General features: G+C 40.2%; 1 protein-coding gene across 2 annotated transcripts in view; it reads left to right on the top strand.

Moving 5' to 3' along the window:
* PPP2R3A (protein phosphatase 2, regulatory subunit B'', alpha) overlaps positions 1–27,718 on the top strand; it is a 168,010-nt gene that overhangs the window by 43,708 nt on the left and 96,584 nt on the right. For both annotated transcript variants that reach the window (XM_011958174.1, XM_011958176.1), the window contains exons 3-4: positions 6,696–6,799; positions 14,755–14,857. In XM_011958174.1, coding sequence (XP_011813564.1) covers positions 6,696–6,799; positions 14,755–14,857 — 207 coding nt within the window. The remainder of the gene's footprint in view (positions 1–6,695; positions 6,800–14,754; positions 14,858–27,718) is intronic.

The following is a 27,718-nucleotide window of genomic DNA, read 5'->3' as shown; positions in this document are numbered from 1 at the left end:
CACCACCACACCCAGCTAATTTTTGTATTTTTTAATAGAGACGGGGTTTCATCATGTTGGCCAGGATGGTCTCGATCTCTTGACCTCATGATCCGCCCACCTCGGCCTCCCAAAGTGCCGGGATGATAGGCGTGAGCCACTGCGCCCAGCCCAGACTTTTTGATGTAGGCATTTAGGGCTATGAACTTTTCTCTTAGCATTGCCTTTGCTGTGTCCCAGAGGGTTTGATAGGTTGTGTCACTGTTGTCATTCAGTTTGAATAATTTTTTAAATTTCCATCTTGATTTCATTTTTGACCCAGTGATCATTCAGGAGCAGGTTATTTAATTTCCATGTATTTGCTTGGTTTTGAGGGTTCCTTTTGGAGTTGATTCAGGTTTTATTCCACTGTGGTCTGAGAGAGTGCTTGATATAATTTCAGTTTTCTTAAATGTATTGAGGCTTGTTTTGTGGCCTCTTCTGTGGTCTCTCTTGGAGGAAGTTCCATGTGCTGTTGAATAGAATGCATATTCTGCAGTTGTTGGATGGAATGTTCTGTATATATCTATTAAGTCCATTTGTTCCAGGGTATAGTTTAAATCCATTGTTTCTTTATTGGCTTTCTGTCTTGATGACCTGTCTAGTGCTGTCAGTGGAGTATTGAAGTCCCCCACTCTTGTTTTACTGTCTATCTCATTTGTTAGGTCTATTAGTAATTGTTTTATAAACTTGGGAGCTCCAGTGTTAGTGCATATATGTTTAGGACTGTGATATTTTCCTGTTGGAAAAGGCCTTTTATCATTATATAATGTTCATGTTTGTCTTTTTTAACTGTTGTTGCTTTAAAGTTTGTTTTGTCTGTTATAAGAATAGCTACTCCTGCTCACTTTTGGTGTCCATTTGCCTGAAATGTCTTTTTCCACCCTTAGGTTTGTGCAAGTCCTTATATGTTAGGTGAGTCTCTTGAAGGCAGCAGATAATTGGTTGGTGAATTCTTATCGATTCTATAATTCTTTATCTTTTAAGTGGAGCATTTAGGCCATTTATATTCAGTGTTAATATTGAGATATGAGGTACCATTCCATTCATCATGCTGTTTGTTTCCTGTATACCTTGGTTTTTTTATTTTGTTTTTTAAATTGCATTTTTGTTTTATAGGTCCTCTGAGATTTATGCTTTAAAGAGGTTCTGTGTTTATGTGTTTCCAGGATTTGTTTCAAGATTCAGAGCAGCTCCTTTTAGCAGTTCTTGTAGTGGTGGCTTGGTAGTGGCAAATTCTCTCAGCATTTCCTTTTCTGAAAAAGACTCTTTTCTTCATATATGAAGTTTAGTTTCGCTGGATACAAAATTCTTGGCTTTTTAAAAATTTTTTTGATAACTGATAATTGTTTTGTTTGAGGAGGCTGAAGATAGGGCCGTAGTTCCTTCTAGCTTGTAGGGTTCTGCTGAGAAATCTGCTGTTAACCTGGTAGATTTTCCTTTATAGGTTACCTGGTACTTCTGTGTCACCACTCTGAAGATTCTTTCCTTTATCTTAACTTTAGATTACCTTATGACAGTGTGCCTAGGCAGTGATCTTTTTGTGATTAATTTCCCAGGTGTTCTTTGTGCTTCTTGTATTTGGATGTCTAGGTCTCTAGCAAGGCCAGGGAAGTTTTCCTCAATTATTCTCCCAAGTATGTTTTCCAAACTTAGATTTCTCTTCTTCCTCAGGAACACCAGTCAATCTTAGGTTTGGTCATTTAACATAATCCTTGACTCCTTGGAGGCTTTGTTCATATTTTCTTTTTTTCTTTGTCTTTGTTGGATTGGGTTAATTTGAAGACCTTGTCTTTGAGCTCTGAATTTCTTTCTTCTGCTTGTTCAATTCCATTGCTGAGACTTTCCAGAGCATTTTGCATTTCTGTAAGTGTGTCCATTGTTTCCTGAAGTTTTGGTTGTTTTTTATTTATGCTGTTTCCTTGAATATTTCTCCCTTCACTTTTATCGTTTTTTAGATTTCCTTACATTGGGCTTCGCCTTTCTCTGGTGCCTCCCTGATAAGCTTAATAACTAACCTCCTAAATTCTTTTGCAGGTAAATCAGGGATTTATTCTTGGTTTGGGTCTGTTGCTGGTGAGCTAGTGTGATTTTTGGAGGTATTAAAGAACCTTGTTTTGTCATGTAACCAGAGTTGGTTTTCTGGTTCCTTCTCATATGGGTAGGCTCTGTCAGAGGGAAGGTCTAGGACTGAAGGCTGTTGGTCAGATTCGTTTGTCCCACGGGGTGTTCCCTTGATGTACTACTACTCTCCCTCTTTTCCTATGGATGTGGCTTCCTGAGAGCCAAGATGTAGTGATTGTTATCTCTCTTCTGGATCTAGCCACCCAGCAAGTCCAGGCTCTGGGCTGGTACTGGGGGTTGCCTGCACAGCGTCCTGTGATGTGAACCCTTTGTGGGTCTCTCAGCCGTGGATACCAGCACAGTATTTGGAGTGTCTCTTGGGTCCTGCAGGAGCAGTCCGCTTCCTTCAGGGGGTCTGTGGGTCCTCTCAGGTTTCCTGATTTGTTCCTGCAGTTGTTCTGGAGCAAAAATTCACAATGCAATCTTCCACACACTGCTCTCTCTGTCCCAAGTTGGAGCTGCAGTCTAGTCCTGTGTCCGGTCCACCATGATCACCTCAGTCCTCAGAGACTTTTTGTTACTCCTAATTGTCTTTCAATTTAGCTTTTACTTGGCTATTGCAGTCTGTTAGTACTCACTAAGTCATCCTTATTTTCGACAGTTCTTTACTATGCATGCAAGTCTTTTTTGGTACCAGGCAGTGAGCTCTGTGTCTCCAGCACTTACTGTTCATATTCTTATGATAGGTTGGCATAGGAAAAGGAGAAGAGAGGCAACCTTTAAGGAGTAAGGAGGAGAGAGTTTGTTAGAGCAATAAATGAATGTTCTTATGGATTCTTGTAGTTTATAAGGTTATTTGGAAGACCAGCTTGAGTTTGCCGCCTACTCTTAGTGGCACTCAAGTGTAGCTATAAAGACTGGGATCTGTTTTTAAGTGCCTAGAAAACTCTATGTTTATGAAATCTGCATCTGTTGGTGAGGTTTAGCTCATTCATCTTAGACCTCAAACAGCCCTGAAAAACTTAATGCTCACATCTGGTTAAATTCTCAGTGTGTAGTTTGTACGTTTTTCCACAGCTTTAAGTAATGATAGAGAAGAAGTGAATAGGGAATGAATCTCAGAGAAACGAAAGCAACATAGGAACAGAAACAGAGAAACAGTAAGAAATGCATTTTTCAGAGACTGGGCCAAAGGATTCATCATGACGTTTTAACTTCTAGCAGAAAGTTGAGAAAGAAGAAGAAGACTCTTTTCTGAACCATACAAAGCCCTGCAGCTCCTGTCTTCTGGCTGACATAGCACCATCTTTACCTGTCACACCTATAGCCTGGAAGGTAGCCTCTCTGTGTCTGAATTTCTTCATCTGCAAAATGGGATTAAAAAAATAACTGCCCTCGTCTACATGAGGATCACGTGAGGGCCAGATGAAATTATAAACCTGAGACATCTTAAATTGTTAAAAGAAGATTACAGATATTGGGTAATCATCCTCTCCTGTGTGTATCATTAGACAACCTTGCTTTGGATTATTTGTTTTGTTGGCCATTCTTAGATCAAACCGTAGGTGTTAATCAAGTTTTCTTTGCTCCAGCAACTTTGATTACCACATATTGACTCTCACCTCCTCCTCTTAAAATAAGTTTCCTAAATCCATTTTCTGTATTTCTGTGTGTACCCACTTGCTATCCACTCTCTCTTTGTTAAGAAAAAAAAAAAAAAGCTTGTTCTCTCTTCTGTTAATAAAAGTGCCATTCTCTTGCCTTCAGATTAATGCCATTTACTGTTTAAGTTCTTATTGATCTCTTGGCTCCTTTGATCTTAAATCTTTGATTTTTAAGCAGATGCAGGCTAGCGTAGTTTTTTTAATAGTCAGAGTGTAATGTCCACAGCTCTTACCATTCTGCCTTTCCCATTTTTTCCCTTTGTCATTTTTCCAAGGGCGTAATACCCTCCTGCTGTTTAACACTTGGCTACTCATTGTACCCCGGTATAAGAACAATAGGCTGACCTTTTCCAGTCTACTTTAGAACATCTTTGTTCTGTACCCTGTCTCTGAGGATTTTGTGTTTGGGTCATAATAAGTTTATTAATCTTCAGAGACTTACTCCTCCTTTTGAGCTGATATATACGCATTTTAACAGGAGTCTTCTGGAGAAAAGACCGTAAGAGAATGAAATTTGCTTAGTTAGTGGAAGTTACCCCACAGAAGATAGTAAGGACACAGCCCCTGGAAGTGTTTCTGATCAGGAAGTTAGAAGATTCCTGATCCCTCCAATTCTGAAAAATTCATGAGTGACTCTAATGGTGGGAGTTTGAAGCACTTTGGTAAGCTGGTTCCAGCGTCTCCACACACCTTCTGTTTGTGGCTCGTTCACCCTGCCTCCATGATACAGATGATTCTTTCCCAGTGGTTGCCACTAGCCTATCACTGAGACTGTCTAAGAGCATTTTCTTGGCAAACCACCATTCTGCATGAAAGGAGAGTCTGGGATTGGGGAAAGTGGATTCAACAGCTTATACAGCCAAAATACATTAATTGTGAGCTTTGCACCTTGGCAATCATTATTTATACAATAAACAAAAATCACATGGTTGCTAAGCCACACCTTTCCCTCATTCTTGACCCCAGTGGAGGTATGAGGTATTCGACCTCTGGACTTAAAAAGTCTTAAATTCTACTCTGTTTGCAGACATGCTTTAGTGGCCCCGGCAGCAGCAGCCCCTTATTTCTGCCCTGTCCTTACCTCCCTTGTCTTGAATCTTGCCTTCCATATCTTCATGAACCCAGCAGCCTAGGTGTTCTTTCAGGGTAACTAATGTCAGACTAGGTACTCTTCAGGCTCCTGTGGGGGTCCCCTGTGCACTGAGGCCTCACACCAGGAGCGGCTTCACCTAAGCCTAATGTGGATGCACATCTAGTCTTCCTCCAGAGGAGAAGCTTTTCCTCTGTATAATCATGAGGGTGCAACAGATCCTGGGTCTAATGTGAATAATGATATATTTATCTCATAACAAAATGTGACGTGTTGAAGAGTTCCACATTTGGGAATATGTTTTCTGTGTATGTAGAAATTGAGATGATTTGGAGACTATCTTTGCTAGTAGTAGGGATTATATTGTTGCTTATAGGAGTGGTCCCCAACCTTTTTGGCACCAGGGACTAGTTTCGTGGAAGACAGTTTCTCCATGGATGCGGGTAGAATGGGGGGATAGTTTCAGGATGAAACTGTTCTGCCTCAGATCGTCAAGCGTGTCTTAGAGTGCACAACCTAGATGCCTTGCGTGCACAGTTCACAATAGGGTTCACTCTCCTATAAGAATCTGATGCTGCCACTGATCTGACAGGTGGTGGAGCTCAGGTGGTACTGCTCACTCACCCGCCCTTCACCTCCTGCTATCTGGCCCAGTTCCTAACAGGTCACGGACTGGTACCTGTCCATGTGTCCATGGCCTGGGGGATGGGGACCTCTTCCTTTCAATTAAAAAGAAATTGTCATTTTACTCTTATAAGAAAGAGAGTTCTTACTAAATTTACCTCCCTTTTTCCTAGAGAATTTTTTCTCCTTCAGTTTTTTTTAATTGAAAGGAAGAGCTTTATGTGGAGAAAAAACAATACCTTTTAGGGTACTAAATTGTTTTATATTCATTCCCATTCTTTCCTAAGGCTTTGTAATAATTTGTGGTAGCCTCTAATAGATAAATAAATGATAGCATTTTACCTTTCATCTTTTACCTGAATTAGAACCATTTAAATAGATATGATAGCTGTTTTCTTGAGCAGTCTAGGATTTTCTGGTTCTTCTTGAACCTAGGACTTAATAACATAATAGGCAAAGGAGAGAAAAGGAGATAGGTAGTGGAATATTAACAGCAAGTGACCAAGTAATAAAGGTGGCTGTATTTTTCTGCTTAAGGAATGAATGAAAGACATATATACAACTATGACATTCAGTCATTTCTTTTTCTTTCTAGAAGGTAGTAAATTTCTAAGAGTGGTAAGCCAAGTGTGGTGGCTCATGCCTGTAATCCCAGTACTTTGGGAGGCTGAGGCAGGTGGATCATTTGAGATCAGAAGTTCAAGACCAGCCTGGCCAACATGGTGAAATTCCATCTCTACTAAAAATACGAAAATTTCACCACCAGGTGTGGTGGTGGGCACTTGTGATCCCAGCTATTCAGGAGGCTGAGGCAGGAGAATTGCTTAAACCTAGGAGGCGGAGGTTGCAGTGAGCTGAGATTGTGTTACTGCACTCCAGCCTGGGCAACAGAGGCATGACTCTGTCTCAAAAAAGAAAAAAAAAATGATGGGAAGGGATGCTGGTTGCTTTAACTGTCAGGTTGGAGGAGGGAATCACCTTAAATGAACTTGGAGAAAACGTAAATGGATTTCCATTTTCTTCATTAAATATGTTCTCTCCTCTTATTTTGTTTCCCCTTGGCCTCTCTCTGAATCTACCCTAGTTGATATATTTGCCTATGCTCCAGTTTTGTTCTCCTGAGGGCTCTTCCATCCACTGTGGCATGAAGGGTAAAAGCCACAAAGACCTTTTCTTTGGCCATGTCATCTCTTCATTCCCTCTTGGCTTACCCTGTATGTGTTTTATATTTGCAGGTCTGTGGCTGTCCTCTCTATTGGAAAGCCCCCATGTTCAGGGCTGCAGGGGGAGAGAAGACAGGATTTGTGACATCACAGTCATTCATTGCCATGTGGAGAAAGTAAGTGTGTGAACAGTCACTCTGCGGGTAGGCAAAGAATTGTGTGACCGTCATGACATGCTTTCTAAAGGTCACCTATTTTACTCTTTTATTCATTTTCCCTTTACCCTTTATATCAACAAAGAAAATTCAATGATTTATAACCATTTATACCCACACACAAGTTATTTGCCACAAGCCTTTATCTAACCTGTTTAAAAAACAGTAAAGCAGATCTGCAGAAATCTTTCTTTAAAAACTATTTGATAAGTTTTACTTGGGTTTTCTTGTTGTTTGTTTTTTATTTTTGTTTTTTTGAGACAGAGTGTCACTCTTTTGCCCAGGCTAGTGTGCAGAGACCCAGTCATAGCTCACTGCAGCCTCAAACTCCTGGACTCAAGTGATCATCCTACCTCAGCCTCCTAAGTAGCTGGGACTACAGGCATGTACCGCCACACCTGGCTAATTTTTTATAGCGACTGGATATCACTCTGTTGCCCAGACTGGTCAGAAACTCCTGGCCTTGAGGAATCCTCCGAGCTCGGCTGCCCAAAGTGCTGAGATAACAGGTGTGAACCCCACACCCAGCCAATTTTACTTGTTAAATTTGGGTCTCGGGATTTGAATCTGGCAGCAGTGAAATAGAAGCAAATAAGAACTCCCCTTTAAGGGGGGGCAAATCAGATGTGTCACATGAGAAATACATTTTCATTCCCATATGATCCAATTTAGAATTATATCTAGTTGATTTATTAGAAATACTGAATTCTAATAGATTTTAATCATTACTTTTTGAAAGCCCCAGTTAAGTAAACGAAGGACTAGTATATTTATCAAGCTTTTCCTGGATTCTAACATTCTGACAAATTTTCTTGAACTCAAACCCAACATCTTTCTTCTTTATCTCTTTTTTCTCCCTTCTTTCTTCTTTAGGAGTTATTTCTTGGTATATTTATACATCTTAGCTAAGTATCACAGCTTGCCCCTTCTGCCTCTTTTAACTGATCAACACCCTTGTTATGCGTGTTCTTCTCGCCTTTTCTGAGCTAAATATCCTTCCTGGTAAACTATTGGGAAATGCTACTCACCTATTGTTATTATTATTTAACGTCAACCTACAATAGCAGCAGATTGAACAGACAGATTCTTTCTAATTTCTTCATTTCAGCTAAAAGCCCTTAATAGGGTAATGCTTGAGAATATAGTAGGTGATTAATAAATGTATTCTTATTTTTAAAAATCTAGCAGCAGGTCAAGTTCACCAAGTTCTTCATACATTACATTAGAACTAAAGAGTGTGTTGGTGGAACATGTCCTCATAAATGAGAACTGAACAGTGAGAACACATGGACACAGGGAGGGGAACAGCACACACTGGGGCCTGTCAGGAGGTGGGGTGAGGGAAGGGAGAGCATTAGGAAAAATAGCTAGTGCATACTGGGCTTAATACCTAGGTGATGGGTTGATAGGTACAGCACACCACCACAACACATGTTTATGTAACAGATGTGCACATCCTGCACATGTACCTTGGAACTTAAAATTTTTTTTTAGATTTTAAAAAGAGTATATGTTGGTGGATAATCAGCAGCCGCCACCACAACAGCTGTATTCTTTTATTCAGATGAATTGTTTAAATTTTATCTGTAAGGAAGACATTTCTGCAAAACGCAAAAAGCAGGGGAAAGACATGAAGTACAAGTCTCCATTTTGGTTAACTGCAGGAAAATTGTTTATGAAGTTATATAGCGCGAGCAACTCTCCCTTTTTTTTTCATCAGAAAAATTCTATGAATAGTTAAGTGTGTCTCTAAATTAAAGTGTTATTTTACAGTCAGATATTAAAATGGTTTGAGTGCCCTCTAGTGGAAGCTCCTCTTTGAGTTCTTAAAATGTCTTTTAAAAGCCAGGGTGCTTTAAGGGAGCCCCGAGTGTGGCTATTTTGGGAGACTAAGCAGCTAAGCGTGGTGGTGTGGGTTATCACATTGACCTTGGAGAAGACGTGTTTAGTTTTGAAATTTTTTTTTTCTACAAATTGCACCCTTTGTATAAAGTAATGTGGGCTCAAGTATAGTGTATTATAATTTTTAAATACAAAAAAATCGCTAACAGGTAATGATACAGAATTAAAACATTTTGGAGAATACATATATATGCTGACTTGCTCCAGTAGCTCTCCATAATCTTTAAAAAAAAAAAGTCAAATATAGAAGTCATAAGAATATAGGGAAATAATTTCCCTCATGTCAGACTGCTCATGGGGTGGAGGCCTCAGTATCTCTCCTCCAAAGGGTTCTATCCCACTTCCTTTCCCTGTGCCACTGCCCATTTCACGTCTATACTCTGACATACATTTTTTGTCAGGACATTTTTAGGAGAAAGACATTGCTCCATAGCATTTCTTTTTGAGGTCCTAGAATATCAGCTTTTGGACAGAACTCATCTCAAATGGAATCAATAGTGTTGCTTCAGTTTTATTATGCTTTTCTTTCTTTTACCTTTTCATATAAATGTGTCATTTGTCCATTAACAAAATAATATTTTGTGCTAAAAGTTCTGAAAGATACTAGTTTAGAATAGCTATGCTTACATTCATTCTTTAGCTTTCATGACTTTTATCTTTTCTCCTGCCATAGAGTTGACCAGCCAGTAACATTGATAGAAAATTATAATTCACCTTTTCTTTCTATTTCATAGCAAAAGACCATTTCTGATTTTATTTTGTCCTCTCAGAGTAGCTCTCATCTATCATGCTATTTCTGTATCTTACTATTCTGTTTTATATATAAAAGTAGTTCTTTTGAAAGACCTCACTTTTTCTACTGTGATCATCCCACCCATTTTCTAATCCTGAGAGGTGGTTCCTATTAGCATCTATTGCGGGAATCTTTTTCTGAAACACGTATTTGTTTAACTTCAGGAGCCTTAAGCATGTTGAGGAATGGTAAGGAGAATAAGTATAAAAGTCATACTGTAGCTCTAATAAGCACAAATGAAGTATACATCTGTTTGATCAAAAACATTTTCTTATTTTTCTTCCTTAATCACTTGTTGAATGCTAACTGTATGCCAGGTATTGTGTTCTGGCCTTGAGGGTGATTGGGATACAAAGAAAGTAAGACACAGTTTTATACCCTGTAGAGAGCTTACAGTCTAGTGAAAGAGTTACACCAAGCCATGTGTGCTGGCTTGCACCTGTAATCCTAGCTACTTAGGAGGCTAAGGTGGGAGGATTGCTTGAGCCCAGGAGTTTGAGGCTGCAGTGAGCTATGATCATGAGACTGCACCGCAGCCTTGACAACAGAATGATACCCTGTCTCCAAAAAAAGAAAAAAAAAGACAAAGATGTGAAGATGGCCAAGAAGACACAGCCAGGAAGAGCTTCCCTTTCCTACCAAGAGAAACCAAAATATCAAGTAAACCAGCATACTTTGAACAGATTTTTTAATAGAAAGCACTGACAATCAGTGGAGAGATGATGCAGTCACTGGGGCTGAAGAGGGAAGAAACTGAGAACCCTACATGGGCTCTGAATGGCTCCTAAGGAAGGGGTAAAAGAAGTAACTGCAGAGCAGGCCACCCTCACTGTGGACCTCTGGGATCCTAACTGCAAGAGATCCCACGGCCACCATTGACATTTGAGTTGGCAGGGCAAACAGATTGGAGAGCTGGCAGAGACAGAGCTCAAGGCTGTACAGAGCCCACGGGGTTTTGCATGGGAATAGCTGCAACAAAACACAACCGTAGGCATCTATTCCCCAAGGCTCTCCATATTCCTCTAAGGCTCTAACCTTTGTTGACTACCAGTCCTGGAGAGCAGGGCTGTCTTTCCCACAGGACTAGGGCATATCTGATCCGTTCACTCCCATGTCCACCAGCCCCTCCCAGGGCCCCTGTCTGACTGCTCCTATAAGAGTGGGCACACAGCACAGCCTCCACTGCCCTGCGAGAGCGCTTTTGCCAGTGGCCCCCAATGGAGCGCTTTTGCTGGTAGCCTGGGAGCACCTTGGCTCACCCAGCACAGCTGGCGCTCCACCTCAAGGAGCCAGAGAACAAAGCTACGGGCCTGGTCCCAGGCCCCCAGGGTTAGAGCACACAGTCCAGAAGTGCCAAGCTGAGACTTGTGGTTGGAACTCAAGTGGAGGAAGAACCCTCCCTCTCAGAGCACTGGGAAGAGTGAGGCATGGGTTCATGGGCTGGCACAGGAACTGGGCCGCAGCCTCTCCCCAAGGGAACCTGACAGTCTGGAACACCTAATAGCCCAGTGATCTGGGTGCAGAAGTCTTGTGACAAACAAGCTGGTTGGGTCAAATTCTGGGCAGTAACCAGGAGACCCTGTCAAGGAAGCGCAAGCTGGGCAGTTCTCACTGCTGTCTGCTGGCCAAAAAAACCTAGGCTGTGGGCACAGCCAAGGCAGCATCGCCCTACCCAGGGATCCCTCGCCCTTGACCTACTGCATGAACAGACCACCCACAGACATACCCCTAACCTGCAGTCTACCTGGCAGCCCTTACTATTAAACGCTATCTCCTGGGTTACAGCTTGAATTACATCACCAAAAAATTCCAGCATGAATTGCCTGAGAAAACCCAGTACAGAATTCTGGCCACAAATAAAGATCCCATGCAGGCCAGGCACAGTGACTCATACCTGTAATCCCAGCACTTTGGGAGGCCGAGGCAGTAAGATTGCATGAGCCTAGGAGTTCAAGACCAGCCTAGGCAACATGGCGAGACTCTGTCTCTACAAAAAAAATAGCCAGGCATGATGGTATGCACCTCTGGTCCCAGCTGCTTGGGAGGCTGAGGCAGGAGGATCACTTGAACCCAGAAGGTTGAGGCTGCAATGAGCTGTGTTCACGCCATTGTACTCCAGCCTTGGTGACAGAGCCAGACTCTGTCTCAAAAAAGAGAAAACTGTAATCCCGGCACATTGGGAGGCCAAGGTGGGTGAATCACCTGAGGTCAAAGTTCAAGACCAGCCTGGCCAACATGGCAAACCCCATCTCTACTAAAAATACTAAAAATTAGCCGGGAATGGTGGCAGGCACCTATAATCCCAGCTACTCCAGAGGCTGAGGTAGGAAAATCGTTTGAGCCCGGGAGGCGAAAGTTGCAGTGAGCCAATGTCACGCCATTGCACTCCAGCCTAGGCAACAAGAGCGAAACTCCGTCTCAAAAAAAAAAAAACAGAAAAGATCCCATACAGAGCCTTGGCCCTCTGAAAGCATCCAGAAATAAAGCCAATTGGCTGTACTCAGCTTACACCACAGTCAAACCCTCAAAGGAAATAAAGTTTAAAAAAAAAAAAAAAACCCTTCATCCAAAGGACAGCAACATCAAAAGATAAAGGAACGCCTACCCTCACAGATGAGAAAGAACCAGCACAAGAACTCTGGCGATTCTAAAAACCAGAGTGTGTTATTACCTCCAAATGATCTCACTAACTCCCCAGCAATGGTTGTTAACCAAATTAAAGCAGCTGAAGTGACAGAATTCAGAATCTGAATGGTAAGAAAGCTCAGTGAAATACAGGAGAAAGTTGAAACTCAACCCAGGGAAAACAGTAAAATGATCCAAGAGTTGAAAGATGACAGAGCCATTTTAAGAAAGAACCAAATTGAACTTCTAGAATTGAAAAATTTACTACGGGAATTCCATAATACAACTAGAAGCATTAATAATGGAGCAGATCAATCTGAGGAAAGAGTCTCAGAACTCAAAGACCACTCCTTTGAATCAATGCAGGCAGACAAAAATAAAAAAGAATTTTAAAAAATGAAAACTCTTAGAAATATGGGATTATGTAAAGAGACTAAACCTATAACTCATCGGCATTCCTGAGAGAGAAGGAACAAGAGTACGCAACTTGGAAAACATACGAGGATATAATCCACAGAAATTTCCCCAGTCTCGCTAAAGAGGTGGACATGGCTGAACTCCATGGAGCAGTATGGAGATTTCTCAAAGAACTAAGAGTTTACCTTTCAATCCAATAGTTCCATTACTGGGTATATACCCAAAGAAAAATAAGTCATTCTACCAAAAAGACTTATGCACCCATATGTTCATGGAAGCACTGTTCACAATTGCAAAGACATGGAATGAACATACATGCCATGCCCATCAATGGTAGACTGGATAAAGAAATTGTGATACAGGTACACCATGGACTACTAAGCAGCCATAAAAAAGAATGAAATCATGTTTTTGTAAGCAATACGAATGCAGCTGGAGACCATCATCCTAAGCAAATTCACAGAAACAGAAAACCAAATACCACATGTTCTCACTTATAAGTGGGAGCTAAACATCAAGTACACGTGGACGTAAAGATGAGAACAGGCCGGGTGTGGTGGCTCACGCCTGTAGTCCCAGCACTTTGGGAGACTGAGGCAGGCAGATCATGAGGTCAGGAGATCTGGCTAACACAGTGAAACCCCATCTCTACTAAAAATACAAAAAAAAAATTAGCTGAGCATGGTGGCGGGCGCCTGTAGTCCCAGCTACTGGGGAGGCTGAGGCAGGAGAATGGCGTGAACCCAGAGGGCAGAGCTTGCAGTGAGCCAAGATCGTGCCACTGCACTCCAACCTAGGCAACAGAGCGAGACTCTGTCTCAAATTAAAAAAAGAAAAATGAGAACAGTAGACACTGGGGAATACAAGAAAGGGCAGTGATGGAGGGAGCAAGGGCTGAAAAACTACCTATTGGTATGTGCTCACTACCTGAGAGATGGATTCATTCATACTCCAAACCTCTACATCACTCAGTATACCTTCGTAACCCTTACATGTACCCCTGAATCTATAATAAAAGTTGAAAAAAAAAGAGTTATTCTGATAAGGTTATGCTACTGTGGAACAACCATGACAGAAATAATAAGGACATGGAAGGACACAGGAGACTAGTGATATTTCCTGGAAAGTGAAGTAAGGGAAAAGGGTATTGTGGTAGGATGGTAGCATTTACAAATACCTGGTGTGAGAAGGCATGGAACATTTGTGCAACCACAAGTGCAGGAATGGTTAAGAGAAGGAGACATGAGCAGGTAGGATCAGATTCTGGAGGCCCTTCTATGTCAGGTCAAGAAGCTGGGACTTTGGGCCGGGCGCTGTGGCTCACACCTATAATCCCAGCACTTTGGGAGGCTGAGGTGGGTGGATCACAAGGTCAGGAGATCAAGAACATCCTGGCCAACATGGTGAAACCCCCATCTCTACTAAAAATACAAAAACTAGCCAGGCGTGATGGCATGCACCTATAGTCCCAGCTACTCTGGAGGCTGAGGCAGGAGAATTGGTTGAACCCGGGAGGCGGAGGCTGCAGTGAGCTGAGATTGTGCCACTGCACTCCAGCCTGGGCTACGAGCAAAAACTCCATCTCAAAAAAAAAAAAAAAAAGCTGGGACTTTAGCCTACTTGACAGAAGAATTTAACTTGGACAGTGACATGATCAAATGTGTTATTCAGAAATATCAAGCAACAAACAAGAGCCTAAGCATGGATATTGGCAGTGGGAGACAGAAAGGGGCAAATTTGGTATAAATGAAACAGCATAGTAGTTGATAGGTGTGGGGGTAAAAGGAAGGGAGAAGTTCATGACGACTCCCAAGTTTCTAGCTTGAACCATTGGGATGCTTGGAATACTAGATGAGGTAACTGGAGTCCTGAGGAATGTTTCCTGAAAATGTTTTAGACAGCTGTTCCTTCCTTTCTCTTTCCATTGTACCATCAAGGTCAAGGCCTTATTACTTCATGCTGAGACCACTGGAAGGGAAGAGGGTCTGATAGGCTTCAGTACTCATCCAGCCTTATGTCATAGACAGCTCATCATTCTAAAACATCTTTTGATTATATAAATTCCTTACTTGATTATTGATCTAAGTGGCCTTCAGATCAAACTGAAATTAACTATTGATGTTATCGTCATTGTTTGTTCAGAGGAGCTAATCTTCCTAAGCAGTCGTTTCTTTTATAGGTTGCTGAATAACCATCATGATGATGCCTCTAAATTCATCTGTCTTCTAGCAAAACCCAACTGCAGCTCTCTAGAACAGGAGGATTTCATCCCTCTACTTCAGGTAATTTTCATTTCCTTTTGAAAATAGGTTCTAATTTTGGAGTTTCAGCAGTTTTGTTTAAAATTTACAACTATAACATGTCAATTGAGCTACACAAATCTAGAGATCAGATTTCTAAAAGAGTGGTTTTCAGACTTGTTTTAGCAGTAAGATCCTCTCGTTAAATGACATCTAAAACAGAACCCATGGTAGTAGAAGAGCTACTCCTTCAGGGCTACTCCCACTGAAGCAGAGGAGAGGGCCTACTCAGCCACCCCCTTGCCCACCCACAGCAATCACTGAGGCACCTTCTGAAATGATAGAATGCAAGAAGATAACTTCTCTGTTAGTGTAGAACATAGCTAAGAACCTGATAGAAAGAAAGAAAAGGTCATGATGTAACCAGAATCACTCTCACAAACGCTGGGGTCTTCACTCACTGCCTCTTGACTCTTTATTTAAGTACAGTTTTTAAATGCTTGGTTTCCTGATTCTTCAACCCAAGATATATTTGAAACAGAAAATTAGAATAGGAGAAGGGAGAGAGGATAACTAGAATCAAGTGCACGGAGAGCTGCAAAGACATTTGCCACCAGACTACAAAGGTAGTGAGGAGAGTAAGAAACACACACACACAAAAATAAGACACAAAAGCTCTAAATGTACTCTAGTCTGGGAGTAATTTAGGATAATGGCAGTAGTCCCAATCCCATTACCAGATTTCAGCTGACATTAGTAATTTATTTTAGTAGCATAGACTCTATATGTACTTATCTAGAAAACTCACAGGGAGCAGCTTTCACTGATGGAACCAGATAAAACAATGGCACTGTACTTTTCATTTTTCCTTTTCTGTGTATGAAATTTTAAACTCTGTGTGTTGTATATCCATATATTATACATGTAAAAAAAAAAGGATAAGTCTCAAGCCTGAATAAACTTCAGATCTATCAGAAGTGTAAGTTTCTGGATTTGAATTTCTCACATTAGCCCTCATTTACCAGGTTGGTGGATATTTTTAACCGCAGACCTTCCTGAGGTTTCTCAGCCTGGAGCTGTGCCACAGTTCTGAGGTATTACATGGTACCAAAGCGTTAGGGTTGGAAGTTACTGCTGAGACATCAGCCATCTTTGGCTAGAAGATTCCCTTCAGATCCAGAGATCTTTGCTGCTTCTGTGCCATGTGTCAAGCCCCAGAACCCTTTGGTGAAGATACCTATGGCCCGTCTGACTAGATGCACACACAGCTGTTTTCTTTTGAGGTTTTAGCCGCCTCCCTAGGGTGTTGCCAGACAGCAGGGTCCCTTTGCTCCTGTCACCCACAGACTTCTTTCTTTTTACTGACACTAAGAGGTCTTCTACTCTGCAGAAATCTCCTGCTGCCGTGTTCTTTTATGCTTCCCTATCTCTGCCTTCAATTCTCCTTCCTTGTGTTGTCTTCTTCTCTTTCAGGTAGGGGTGGGCTCCCTACTCACTACTTCAGGGCAGAGAAGAGAAGTGACCTCAAAATCTTCATGGCTTTTATGGCACTGTGTGTATTGTAGGCTTAAGTGCAGGGTCCACAGTCATTTGGCCTAGTTGACCTTTGTTAAGGTTTTAGAGAGAAAGAGAAGTCTAACAGAAAGAGCCCACTTGGGGAGTGTTTCTATCTAGGCCTTCCCATGGGAATCAGTTACATATCAATATTGCACCTGTTTCTACTATAGCATTCTTCATAGCCTGAGATATTGCTTGTTAATATTCTTGTTTTTGTATCTACATATTTGGTTTTTCTAAGCAGATCACAAATTCTTTGAAGCTAAGATCAGCTTTTCCTACCTGTTGAATATGCATCATTGTTTTAGGTGTTACAGTAAATCCTTGTTAGTTTTTAGTATGTATACTAAAGAAGGGCATAAAATACATGGAAATAGTTGAGGTTTTTTTAAAGTTGTATTCATGGCTGCCATGTATTTTTTGTTTTGTTTTGTTTTTTGTTTTTTTGGAGACAGAGTCTCGCTCTTGTCACCCAGGTTGGAGTGCAATGGTACGATCTCGGCTCACTGCAACCTCCACCTCCCGGGTTCAAGGGATTCTCCTGCCTCAGTCTCCCAAGTAGCTGGGATTACAGGCACCTGCCACCACACCCGGCTAATTTTTGTGTTTTTAGTAGAGACGGGATTTCACCATGTTGACCAGTCTGGCCTGGAACTCCTGACCTCCAGTGATCCGCCCGCCTTGGCCTCCCAAACTGCTGGGATTACAGGCATGAGTCACGGCGCCTCACCACACCATGATTTTTAAAAAAGATTTTTGCTGACATATACTCACACAAAACACCCAGATCACAAGTGTACTAGTCAATGAATTTTCACAATGTGGGCATATCCATATAACTAGCACACAGATCCAAAAATAGTATTACCAGCACGTGCAAAGCCCATCATGCTCCATCTCAGTCACTGCCACCCAACAATAACCACTACCCTGACTAATAACACCATAGTACATAGATTTTTAATTATAGTAACAATTTTCCATGTTTAAAATACGAAGTTTGGTTCTGATTTTATTTTATGTTCAGGGCCCTTGGGCTTATCTAATTTGCATCATGGCTTTGATTATCCTTAGACTCATCTGCTACATGGTTTTGTTCCCCTCAAAAAAATACTCATGAGAACGAAGATTCTTAATAGTTTTTGGCATTTAATTAACACCATTTTACCTGATAATATCCAACATTAAATATTCCTATGTTTTGTGAAATCTCAAATCTTCAATATTTGAACTACATTGTAATAAAACATTAGGTTTTATTACCAGTTCTCTATTTGCTCTCCATCCTCACTCACTCAATCCATTCTTGGCCTTGCTGACCCTACAGACTGCGTCTGTGGGGCTCTCTTGCTGACTAGCTTCTGGTTGGATCTGGGCAATGGGAAGCATTGCCAGTAATTGGGAGGACAGAGGAAAGGAAAGCTGGCATTTCTTCCCTGCTGTCTGCCTTGGCACAGTAACTGTGTTTCTCTGTAATACAGCTTCTGCTGGACAGCCCCTTGTCCATGGTCCTAGTGCCTACTAGGCATTCCTCCTTCCCTTGTTACTTTGGCCCTCAGGACTATAACAGTATCCTCCTATCAGTAGTCTCTGGGTGCCTCGTTATTCCCTTGTTTGCTCCCTTCATTCTGTCCACAACTCTACATATAGTCTTTTCATGAAAGCTTCATACAGTGAATTCTTCTTCCTGTGGGGACCCTACCTTGATGATGCAATTCTGAATTTTATGAGAGCTTTAATAAAAGCTTTGACAGGAATGTAAATTAAGTTTAGACTAAGAAAATTAGAAATGGACAACAACAAAATCATAATTATGAGTTAATAGACATTTACCACTTAAATCTAAGAAAAAATCTTATTTTCATTTAAGAAATGGACTTGTGGAATCTTCTGGTAAAAGAGACAAACTGAATAGAGATATTACCCTCCCATTCTTTCCCAAGCCCTTCTGAAGTTAAAGTATACAAATTTAAAAAAGGATAAACCCATGGAAGCCAATGGAATGGTAGAGAAAGTCAGTGTACAAGAAATCTTAACATATTTAGGGTAGAAAGTGACTGCATGTCTTTTGCGGGACTGTGGATGGAGCTGGAGGCCATTAACCTTAGCAAACTAATGCAGGAGCAGAAAACCAAATACCACATGTTCTCACTTACAAGTGGAAGCTAAATGGTGAGAACCTACGAACACAAACAAGGAAACAACAGACACTGTGGTCTATTTGAGGGTGGAGGGTGGGAAGAGAGAGAGGAGCAGAAAAGATAACTATTGGGTACTGGCCTTAATACCTGTACCTGTGGTGAAATAATCTGTACCACAAAGCCCTGTGACATGAGTTTACCTATGTAACAGACCTTCACATTTACTCCCAAACCTAAAATAAAAGTTTAAAAAAGATTCTGTGATCTTAAAATTGTAAATAAATAGTTCAATAGTAAGTGGATTTATATGGACTAAAAAAAAAGAAAAAAAAAAAAGAAGTGACCAGAAGTAGGCTAAGAAAACCACAACACAGAATCAGGAGCCGTCTGTGGGCTCCAGTGGAGAAGTGAGCTCCTATTCTCATCAAGGCCCAGAGCAGCTGTAAATTCAGGGCTGGCTGACCCAATGAGAGATATTGGAAATGGGGATTCACTGAAGGTCAATCACTAGTTGACTCCTTTCCTGGTTCACAAATGTAAAGTGCAGCCTGACATTTATTCGCAAGCATAAACATACTAACAAGACAAAAAGCATGGTAAGGCTTCTAATGTGACAGCCACAGTTTAAAGTTCTCCTTATTTCTCTTTATTCTAGCAGTTGGGGATCCAGGGAGGTCTCACCAGTTTACTCTAAAATAATGCCTGTCAGTCAACACACCCACCCTAAATGCACAGAACCCCGAGGCAGATTTGGTACTCAAGAAAGATACCTGTTGAAAAATAGACTACTTACTTTCCACAAAGGAAAATTATATCAACTACCTTGTCCTTCTTAAACATGAATGGACAACCAGGTATATGAGGAAAATGATCATCATTAAAGAAAAATAAAGGTTAAAAAAAACACATACACAGGAAAAGCAGCCCAGAAAAGAAAGAAAACTAATTCAGGAAACAGAAGAACTGAGAATTTTTTTGGGGGGGTGGGGGGAATAAACGTGGTGTTTTATTTTCTGGATTATAAAGTGAACAAATACTTAGATACTATTATTTCTTTACCCAATGCTTTTGATTTCTAAGCACTTCTATTTTAAAAATGTGAATTATACAATTCCCCATACACACACACACACACACACATACACCTATAAGCACATTAAATCTACTTTGCCATGACAGCTCAGCATATTTGACAAATCTTTTTTTTTTTTTTTTGACAAAGGCTCTTTTTGTTTTCCAAGCTGGAGTGCAGTGGCGCAAGCTCACTGCAACCTCTGCATCCTGGGTTCAAGCAATTCTCCTGCCTCAGCCTCCCGAGTAGCTGGGATTACAGGCATGCGCCACCACGCCCAGCTAATTTTTGTATTTTTAGTAGAGATGGGGTTTCATCATGTTGGCCAGCATAGTCTGGATCTCTTGACCTCATGATCCGCCCACCTCGGCCTCCCAGAGTGCTGGGAGTACAGGCATGAGCTACCACACCCAGCCTACTTCACAATTCTTAACACTATTCTATGTGGAATACAGAATGCCTTTTTATCTGAATTAACATGCATTTAAACAAATTTAGTATATGTGAAAATAAAGGAATTATAAATCAGTAGGAAAGATGTTTAGGTAAAGGCATCATCAGTCAGCTCAGTAGATGTTGTCTACATTTATTTTCTATCTTTATAAAACAAGAACCTGCCACAGTCTTAGGTAAAGGGTAAAGTAACACATTTTTGCCCTGATGCCATCAGTCACGGTACCATGAGATAACTGCTGTGTGTTTAGTCTCAATTTCCTGTTTGCAAAGAAATGCATTAATTCAGTTTTCTACTCACTATAGACAGTTAAGTTGTAGGGCTATAGATACCTCATTTGAGTTATTTGAGTTTTTTATCTTTATATCTAAAAATTTAATCTGAAAATAGTAGAAGTAGAAAACACTGATTTAAAACCTTAAATGCTACTGCTCAGTGCATGTTATAAAAGTTAATGTTTATAAACATTTCAGTATTTTAAAGTATATTTCTTTAACTTCAAGAATCTTGACTTTCCTTGCTACAAGGCTTTTTTTCTCAAAGATTCCTTTTAGGCTTACTTTGGTGTTCAGGATCTCCAATTATAAATGTAGAAGAGATGAGTGTGCAAGATAAAATTAAAAAGCCAGACATACTTTCTGTCAAGCTGCGTAAAGAGAAACATGAAATACAAATGGATCACAGACCTGAGTCTGTTGTGTTGGTGAAAGGAATCAATATCTTTACATTGCTTAATTTTTTGATCAACTCTAAGAGTTTAGTTGCTACCTCAGGTCCACAGGCAGGACTTCCTCCAACCCTCTTATCCCCTGTTGCTCTCCGAGGTGCCATAATGCAAATCTTAAGGCACAAAGTGTAAATGTGAAGACGCAGCTCTTTCTGGATACAGAGACCAGTTTAGTTTGGAGATTACAGGTCCTGCCGTGCCTCATTCTCTGTATTCACTGACCATGCTGCTCAAATCTTCACAGAGTGGGTCTTTCTCTGCAGTACTGTATCCACACGAGCCAACTGCTGTATTTAACACCTGCCTGCCAATGGACAAAGTACTTGATAGAGAGGTTGTTCATAAGGAGCTTACTAACTGTGGTTTTTACCCTAAGACTCTGGAGCAACTTAGAGAAATACCACTACTTGGGAAATCATCTTTACGGAATGTGGTGATAAGAATGTTTTTAAAACAAATTACACATACTGATATAAATAAATGATTGGGGAGGAGAAACAAATCTGTGCAGAAGAATTGCAGACAGTTTAGTAGACACTGAAGTCTTAAAGAGGGGAGCGTGAATCGCCATTCCTTAAGAGTGGGCTATGCATACTGATTTCACTGTGTGGGGAGTAACTACAGTGGAGGAGCCTGGCAGATACTACCTCAGCCTGATGATCAAGGCCAACATCAGCAGTCATCAATCATGTTGATAGTGTGTACCTTTGACAAGATATGCTGCAAAGGGCATGTTACTTCTGTGGCATTTCTCCCAAAAATCCATAAACCCAGTCTAATCATGAGGAAAACATCAGGTAGATTCCAGTAATGAAACATCCTACATAATACCTGACCAGTACTCATCAGAACCGTCAAGGTCATCAAAAGTAAGGAAAGTCTAAGAAACTGTCACAGCCAAAAGAAGTCTAAGGAGACATAACTAAATAGAATGTGATGCCCTGGATAGAACACTGGAACAGAAAGAAGACATCAGGTAAAAATTAAGGAAATGTGAATAAAGTATGGACTTCAATAATAATGTGTCAGTATCAGTTTATTAATTTTAACAAGTGGACCATATAGTAAATGTAAGGTGTTAATTATTGGGGAATCTTGGCACAGGGTATATGGGAACTCTCAGTACTGTTTTAATTTTTTTAATAAACCTAAAACCTTTCTTAAAAAAAAATAGTTATTTTAAAAAGTACTATATTAAGGAAGGTTATATAAAATAAGAACCATAAAACAAAAATAACCTTTATCTTACACCATATATAAAAATCAACTGAAAATGGGTTAAAGACTTAAATGTAAGACCTGAAACTGTAAAGAAAACGTAGGGGTTTTCTTTGTGACACTGGTATTGGCATTGATTTTTTTTTGTTTGATATGAACCCAAAAGCACAGGCAGTAAAAGAAAAAACAAATGGAATTACATCAAAGTAAAAAACTTCTGCACAGTCAAGGACATAATCAACAGAGTGAAAAGAAAACCTAGAGAATGGTAGGAAATATTTGCAAACCATATATCTGGCAAGGTGTTAATATCCAAAATTTGTAAGGAACTCAAAACAACTCGATAGCAAGAAAATAACCTTATTTAAAAATGAGCAAAGGCAACAGGTATATGAAAAAATGCTCAGCATCACTAATCATCAGAGAAATGCAAATTAAAGCCACAAAGTGATATCATTTCACCTTCTCCCTGGTTAAAATGGCTTGTATCAAAAAGACAGACAATAACATGCTGGTGAGGATGCAGAGAAAGAGTACCCCTCCGTACACTGTTGTTGGGAGTGTAAATTAATACAGCTACTATGGAGAACAGTGTGAAGGTTCCTCAAAAAAACTAAAAATAGAACTTCCATATGATCCAGAAATATCCAAAAGAAAGGAAATTCGTGTATCTGCACTCTGTTTATTGCAGCACTATTCACAATAGCCAAAATATGGAATCACCCCAAGTGCCAATCACTGGATGAAGAAAATATGGTGTATATATACACAATGGAATATTATTCAGTCATAAAAAAGAATGAAATCCTGTCATTTGCAGCAATATGGTTGGAACGGGAGTCCATTATGTTAAATGAAATAAACAAAGCACAGAAAGATAAATATCACACGTTCTCATTCATATGCAGGAGCTTAAAAAGTGGATCTTGTGAAGATAGAAAGTAGATTGGTGGTTACCAGAGACCAGAAAGGGGAAAGGGGAGGGAGAAGATGAAGGGAAAAAGAGAATATAAATGTATTTATTACCACTGAACTGTACACTTAAAATGGTAAATATGGTAAATTTTATATTTATATTTTATCTCAATACATTTTTTAAATAGCAAAGAATCTGAATAGACTTTGCATAAAAGGAGACAAACGATGGCCAACAGGTATATGAAAAATGCTCAAAATCACTATTAGAGAAAAGTAAATTAAAACCGCAATGAGAGATCATGTTACACCTGTTAGAATGGTTGTTATCAAAAAGACGAAAGATAACAAGTGTTGGAGAGGATATAGAGAAAAGGGAATCCTTGCACACCGATGGTGAGAATGTAAATTGGTATAGCCATTATGGAAAACAGTTTGGAGGTTCCTCAAAAAATTAAAAATAGAACTACCATATGATCCTACAGTCCTACTGCTGGGTGTATATCCAAAGGAAATAAAATCAGTATGTAGAAGAGATATCTACCCTGCCAGGTTCATTGCAGCATTATTCACAGTAGTCAAGATACGGAATCAGCCTAAGTATCAGTGAATGGAGGCATAACGAAAATGTGAACTAGGTATTGAAGGAACATACCTCGAAATAATAAGAGCCATATATGACAAACATCGCATTGAATGAGCAACTACAATAGTATTGGAAGTTCTAGTCAGGGCAGTCAGGCAAGAGAAAGAAATAAAGGGCATCAGGAAGTCAGGCTATCCCTGTTGGGAGACGACATGATCCTAGATCTCAAAAACCTGCTAGTCTCAGCCCAAAAGCTTCTTAAGCTGATAAACAATTTCACAAAGTCTCAGGATACAAAATCAGTGTGTAGAAATCACTAGCATTCCTATATACCAAAAACAAGCCAAGAGCCAAATCAGGAATGAACTCCCATTCACAATTACCACAAAAAGAATAAAATGCCTAGGAATAGCTAACTAGGGAGGTGAAAGATCTCTACACGGAGAACTACAAACCACTGCTCAAATAAATCAGAGATGATACAGACAAATGGAAAAACATTCCCTGCTCGTGGATAGCAAGAATTAATATAGTTAAAATGGCCATATTGTCCAAAGCAATTTATAGATTCAGTGCTGTGCCTGTTAAACTACCATTGACATTCTTTACAGAAATAGGAAAGAAACTACTTTAAAATTAATATGGAACCAAAAAAAGAGCCCTAATAGCCAAGGCAATCCTAAGCAAAAAGAACAAAGCTGGAGACATCATGCTACCCATCTTCAAACTATACTACCAGGCTACGCAGTATAGTACCGGTACAAAAACAGATACATAGGCCAATGGAACAGAATAGAGAACCCAGAAATAAGACTGCACACTTTGACAAACCTGACAAAAGCAACTGGGAAAGGATTCCCTATTCAATAAATGGTGCTGGGATAACTAGCTGGCCACATGCAGATAAAAACTAGATGCCTTTCTTATATCATATATAAAAATTAACCCAAGATGGATTAAAATGTAAATGTAAAGCCCACAACTATAAAATCCCTGGAATACAACTTAGGAAATACAGTTCAGGACGTAGGCACAGGCAGAGCTTTCCTGACGAAGACACCAAGAACAATTGTAACGAGCAAAAATTGACAAATGGGATCTAATTAAACTAAAGAGCTTCTGCACAGCAAAAGAAACTATCAACAGAGTAAATAGCCTACAGAATGGGAGAACATTTTTAGAAACTATGTATCCGACAAAGGTGTGATATCCAGCATCTATAAGGAACTTAAATACATTTACAAGAAAAAAACCACCCCATAAAAAAGTGAGCAAAATACATGAAAAAATACTTTCAAAAGAAGACACATGCATGTAGCCAACAATCATATGAAAAAAAAACTCAGCATCACTGATCATTAGAGAAATGCAAGTCAAATCACAATGAGATACCACCTCACACCAGTCAGAATGTCTATGAGTAAAAAGTCAAAAAATAACAGATACTGGCAAGGTTGTGAACAAAAAGGAATGCTTATATATTGTTGGTGGGAGTGTAAGTTAGTTCAACCATTATGGAAGACAGTGTGGCAATTCCTCAAAGACCTAAAGATAGAAATACTGTTTGACCCAGCAGTCTCATTACTGGGTATGTATACAAAGGAATGTAAATCATTCTCTTATGAAGAGACATGCCACGTATGTTTATTGCAACACTGTTCACGATAGCAAAGACATGAAATCAACCTAAATGCCCATCAATGATAGACCAGATAAAGAAAATGTGATATATGTACCCAATGGAATACTATACAGCCATAAAAAAGAATGAGCTCATGCCCTTTGCAGGTACATGGATGGAGCTGGAGGCTGTTACCCTTAACAAACCTAACACAAAAACAGAAAACCAAATACCACATGTTCTCACTTATAAGTGGGAGCTGAATGATGAGAACACAGGGATACATAGAGGGAAGCAACAGACACTGGGTCCTATTGAAGGTTGGGCGGGGGTAGGAGGAGGGAGAGGATCAGCAAAAATAACTAATGGGTAATGGGCTTAATACCTGGGTGATGAAATAATCTGTACAACCAAACCCTCTTGATGCAAGTTTACCTATGTAACAAGTCAGCACATGAGCACCTGAACTTAAAACGTAAAAGGATAATATGGTATATGTACGCAATGAAATACTAGTCAGCTTTAAACAAAGAAGGAAACTCTGTTATTTGCAACAACGTGGATGAATATGGAGGACATTATGTTAAGTAAAGGAAGCCACGCACAGAAAGACAAATACTACATGATCTCAGTTATAGGTAAACCTAAAAATGGTAAACTCATAGAAGTAAAGAATATAATAGCAATTACCAAATAATATGGTTTAGCTCTGTGTCCCTACCCAAATCTCATGTTGAATTGTAATTCCCAGTGTTCAAGGTGGGGCCTGGTGGGAGGTGATTGGATTACGGGGGTGATTTCTGGCGGTTTAGCACCATCCCCCTAGTGCTGTCTCATATAGTTCTCATGAGATCTGATTGTTTGAAAGAGTGTAGCACCTCCCCCTTGCTCTCTGTCTCTCCCCTGCTCACCATATGAAGACGCACTTGCTTCCCCTTCGCCTTTCACCATGATTGTAAGTTTCCCGAGGCCTCCCCAGGCATGCCTCCTGTACAGTCTGCAGAACTGTGGGTCAGTTGAACCTGTTTTCTTCATAAATTACCCAGTCTCAGGTAGTTCTTTATAGCAGTGTGAGAATGAACTAATAACCAAGGCTGGGAGGATGTTGGTCAAAGGACACAAAATTTCAGCTAAATAGGAATAATTTCAAGAGATCTATTATACAACATGGTTACTATTGTTAATAACAGTGTATCCTATTCTTGAAAATTGCTAAGACAGTAGATTTTGTGTTTTCACTACAAAATAGGTAATACATATGTTAATAATTCAATTTAGCCATTCCACAATAAATACATATTTTGAAACAACACACTGTACATGATAAATATGTACAATTTTATTTGTCGATTTCAATAAATGTAAAAAAGAACAAAAAAAACAAGAATAAACTGTATGAAAACAATGCTCATACAAGAAAAAGCTGTTAGAATTTTAAAATGTAAGTACCAGAAGCTCAGCATAAGACCTGGAAACTAAAGTTGAGGATATCTTTTAGAGAGAAAGAGAGAAAAAGAAAAGGGACATAGAGGACTACTTCAGGAATTTTAATATCTAATTAATTGGAGTCTGGAGAAGAAAAAAGGGGAAAAGTGGAGAGAAAAAAGTCATCGAATAAAATAATACATAATTATTTTGCAGCGCTAAAATATATGATTATTTGGTTAAAAAGAACCACTGAGGCCAGGCACAGTGGCTCACGCCTATATTCCCAACACTTTGGGAGGCCAAGGCGGGCAGATTAGTTGAGGTCAGGAGTTTGAGACCAACCTGGCCAACATGGTGAAACCCCGTCTCTACTAAAAGTCCAAAAATTAGCTGGGCATGGTGGCATGCCGCTACAATCCCAGCTTATCAGGAGGCTGAGGCAGAAGAATTGCTTGAACTCAGGAGACAGAGGTTGCAGTGAGCTGAAATTGCACCACCACACTCCACGCTGGGTGACAGAGCAAGACTGTCTCAAAAAACCACCGAGTACTGACAATTATGATTTTTTTTAAGACACATGCATAAACATGTCCTTAAAGTTTTAGAAAAATGTAGATCAAGAGTCTAGGATGGTAGTAGATCCTCATTGGGATCCCTCAGGAAATGGATTTGAACTTAGATTTCTGTATCTTGCCGACCTACTAGTTAGGAATGAGGTTCACATAAACCTGATTCCTGGACATTCATGAACTCAGAAAGTTTATCTCCTTTATAAGTTACCTCTTTATTTCTTAAACAGTTACTTGCGTATACATTGCAGCAAAGTAAGTAAACCAAGAAAGAGGAATGCGTGAGATCTAAGACACGGTGGATTCAATCCAGAGAAGTAATGAAGGGCAGTGTCAGGATGATAACTGAAGAGCAGCCAGTTCAGAAGAGAGAAGGTAAAATTCCCCCAACCAGGTCTTGTCCATGATGTGGGAGAGGGAGGTGAGGAGCAACTCCACGCAATACAGTACATTTGAGTAAAAGGAGGCTGGGCGCGGTGTCTCACGCCTGTAATCCCAACACTGTGGAAGGCCAAGGTGGGCGGATCACGAGGAGATTGAGACCATCCTGGCTAACACGGTGAAACCCCGTCTCCACTAAAAATACAAAAAATTAGCCGGGCGTGGTGGCAGGCG

The sequence above is a fragment of the Colobus angolensis genome, unplaced genomic scaffold (assembly GCF_000951035.1).
Source record: "Colobus angolensis palliatus isolate OR3802 unplaced genomic scaffold, Cang.pa_1.0 Scaffold46, whole genome shotgun sequence".
NCBI lineage: Eukaryota > Metazoa > Chordata > Mammalia > Primates > Cercopithecidae > Colobus > Colobus angolensis.
The sequence above is the reverse complement of the archived record's forward strand: the minus strand, read 5'-3'. Positions and strand labels throughout refer to the sequence as shown.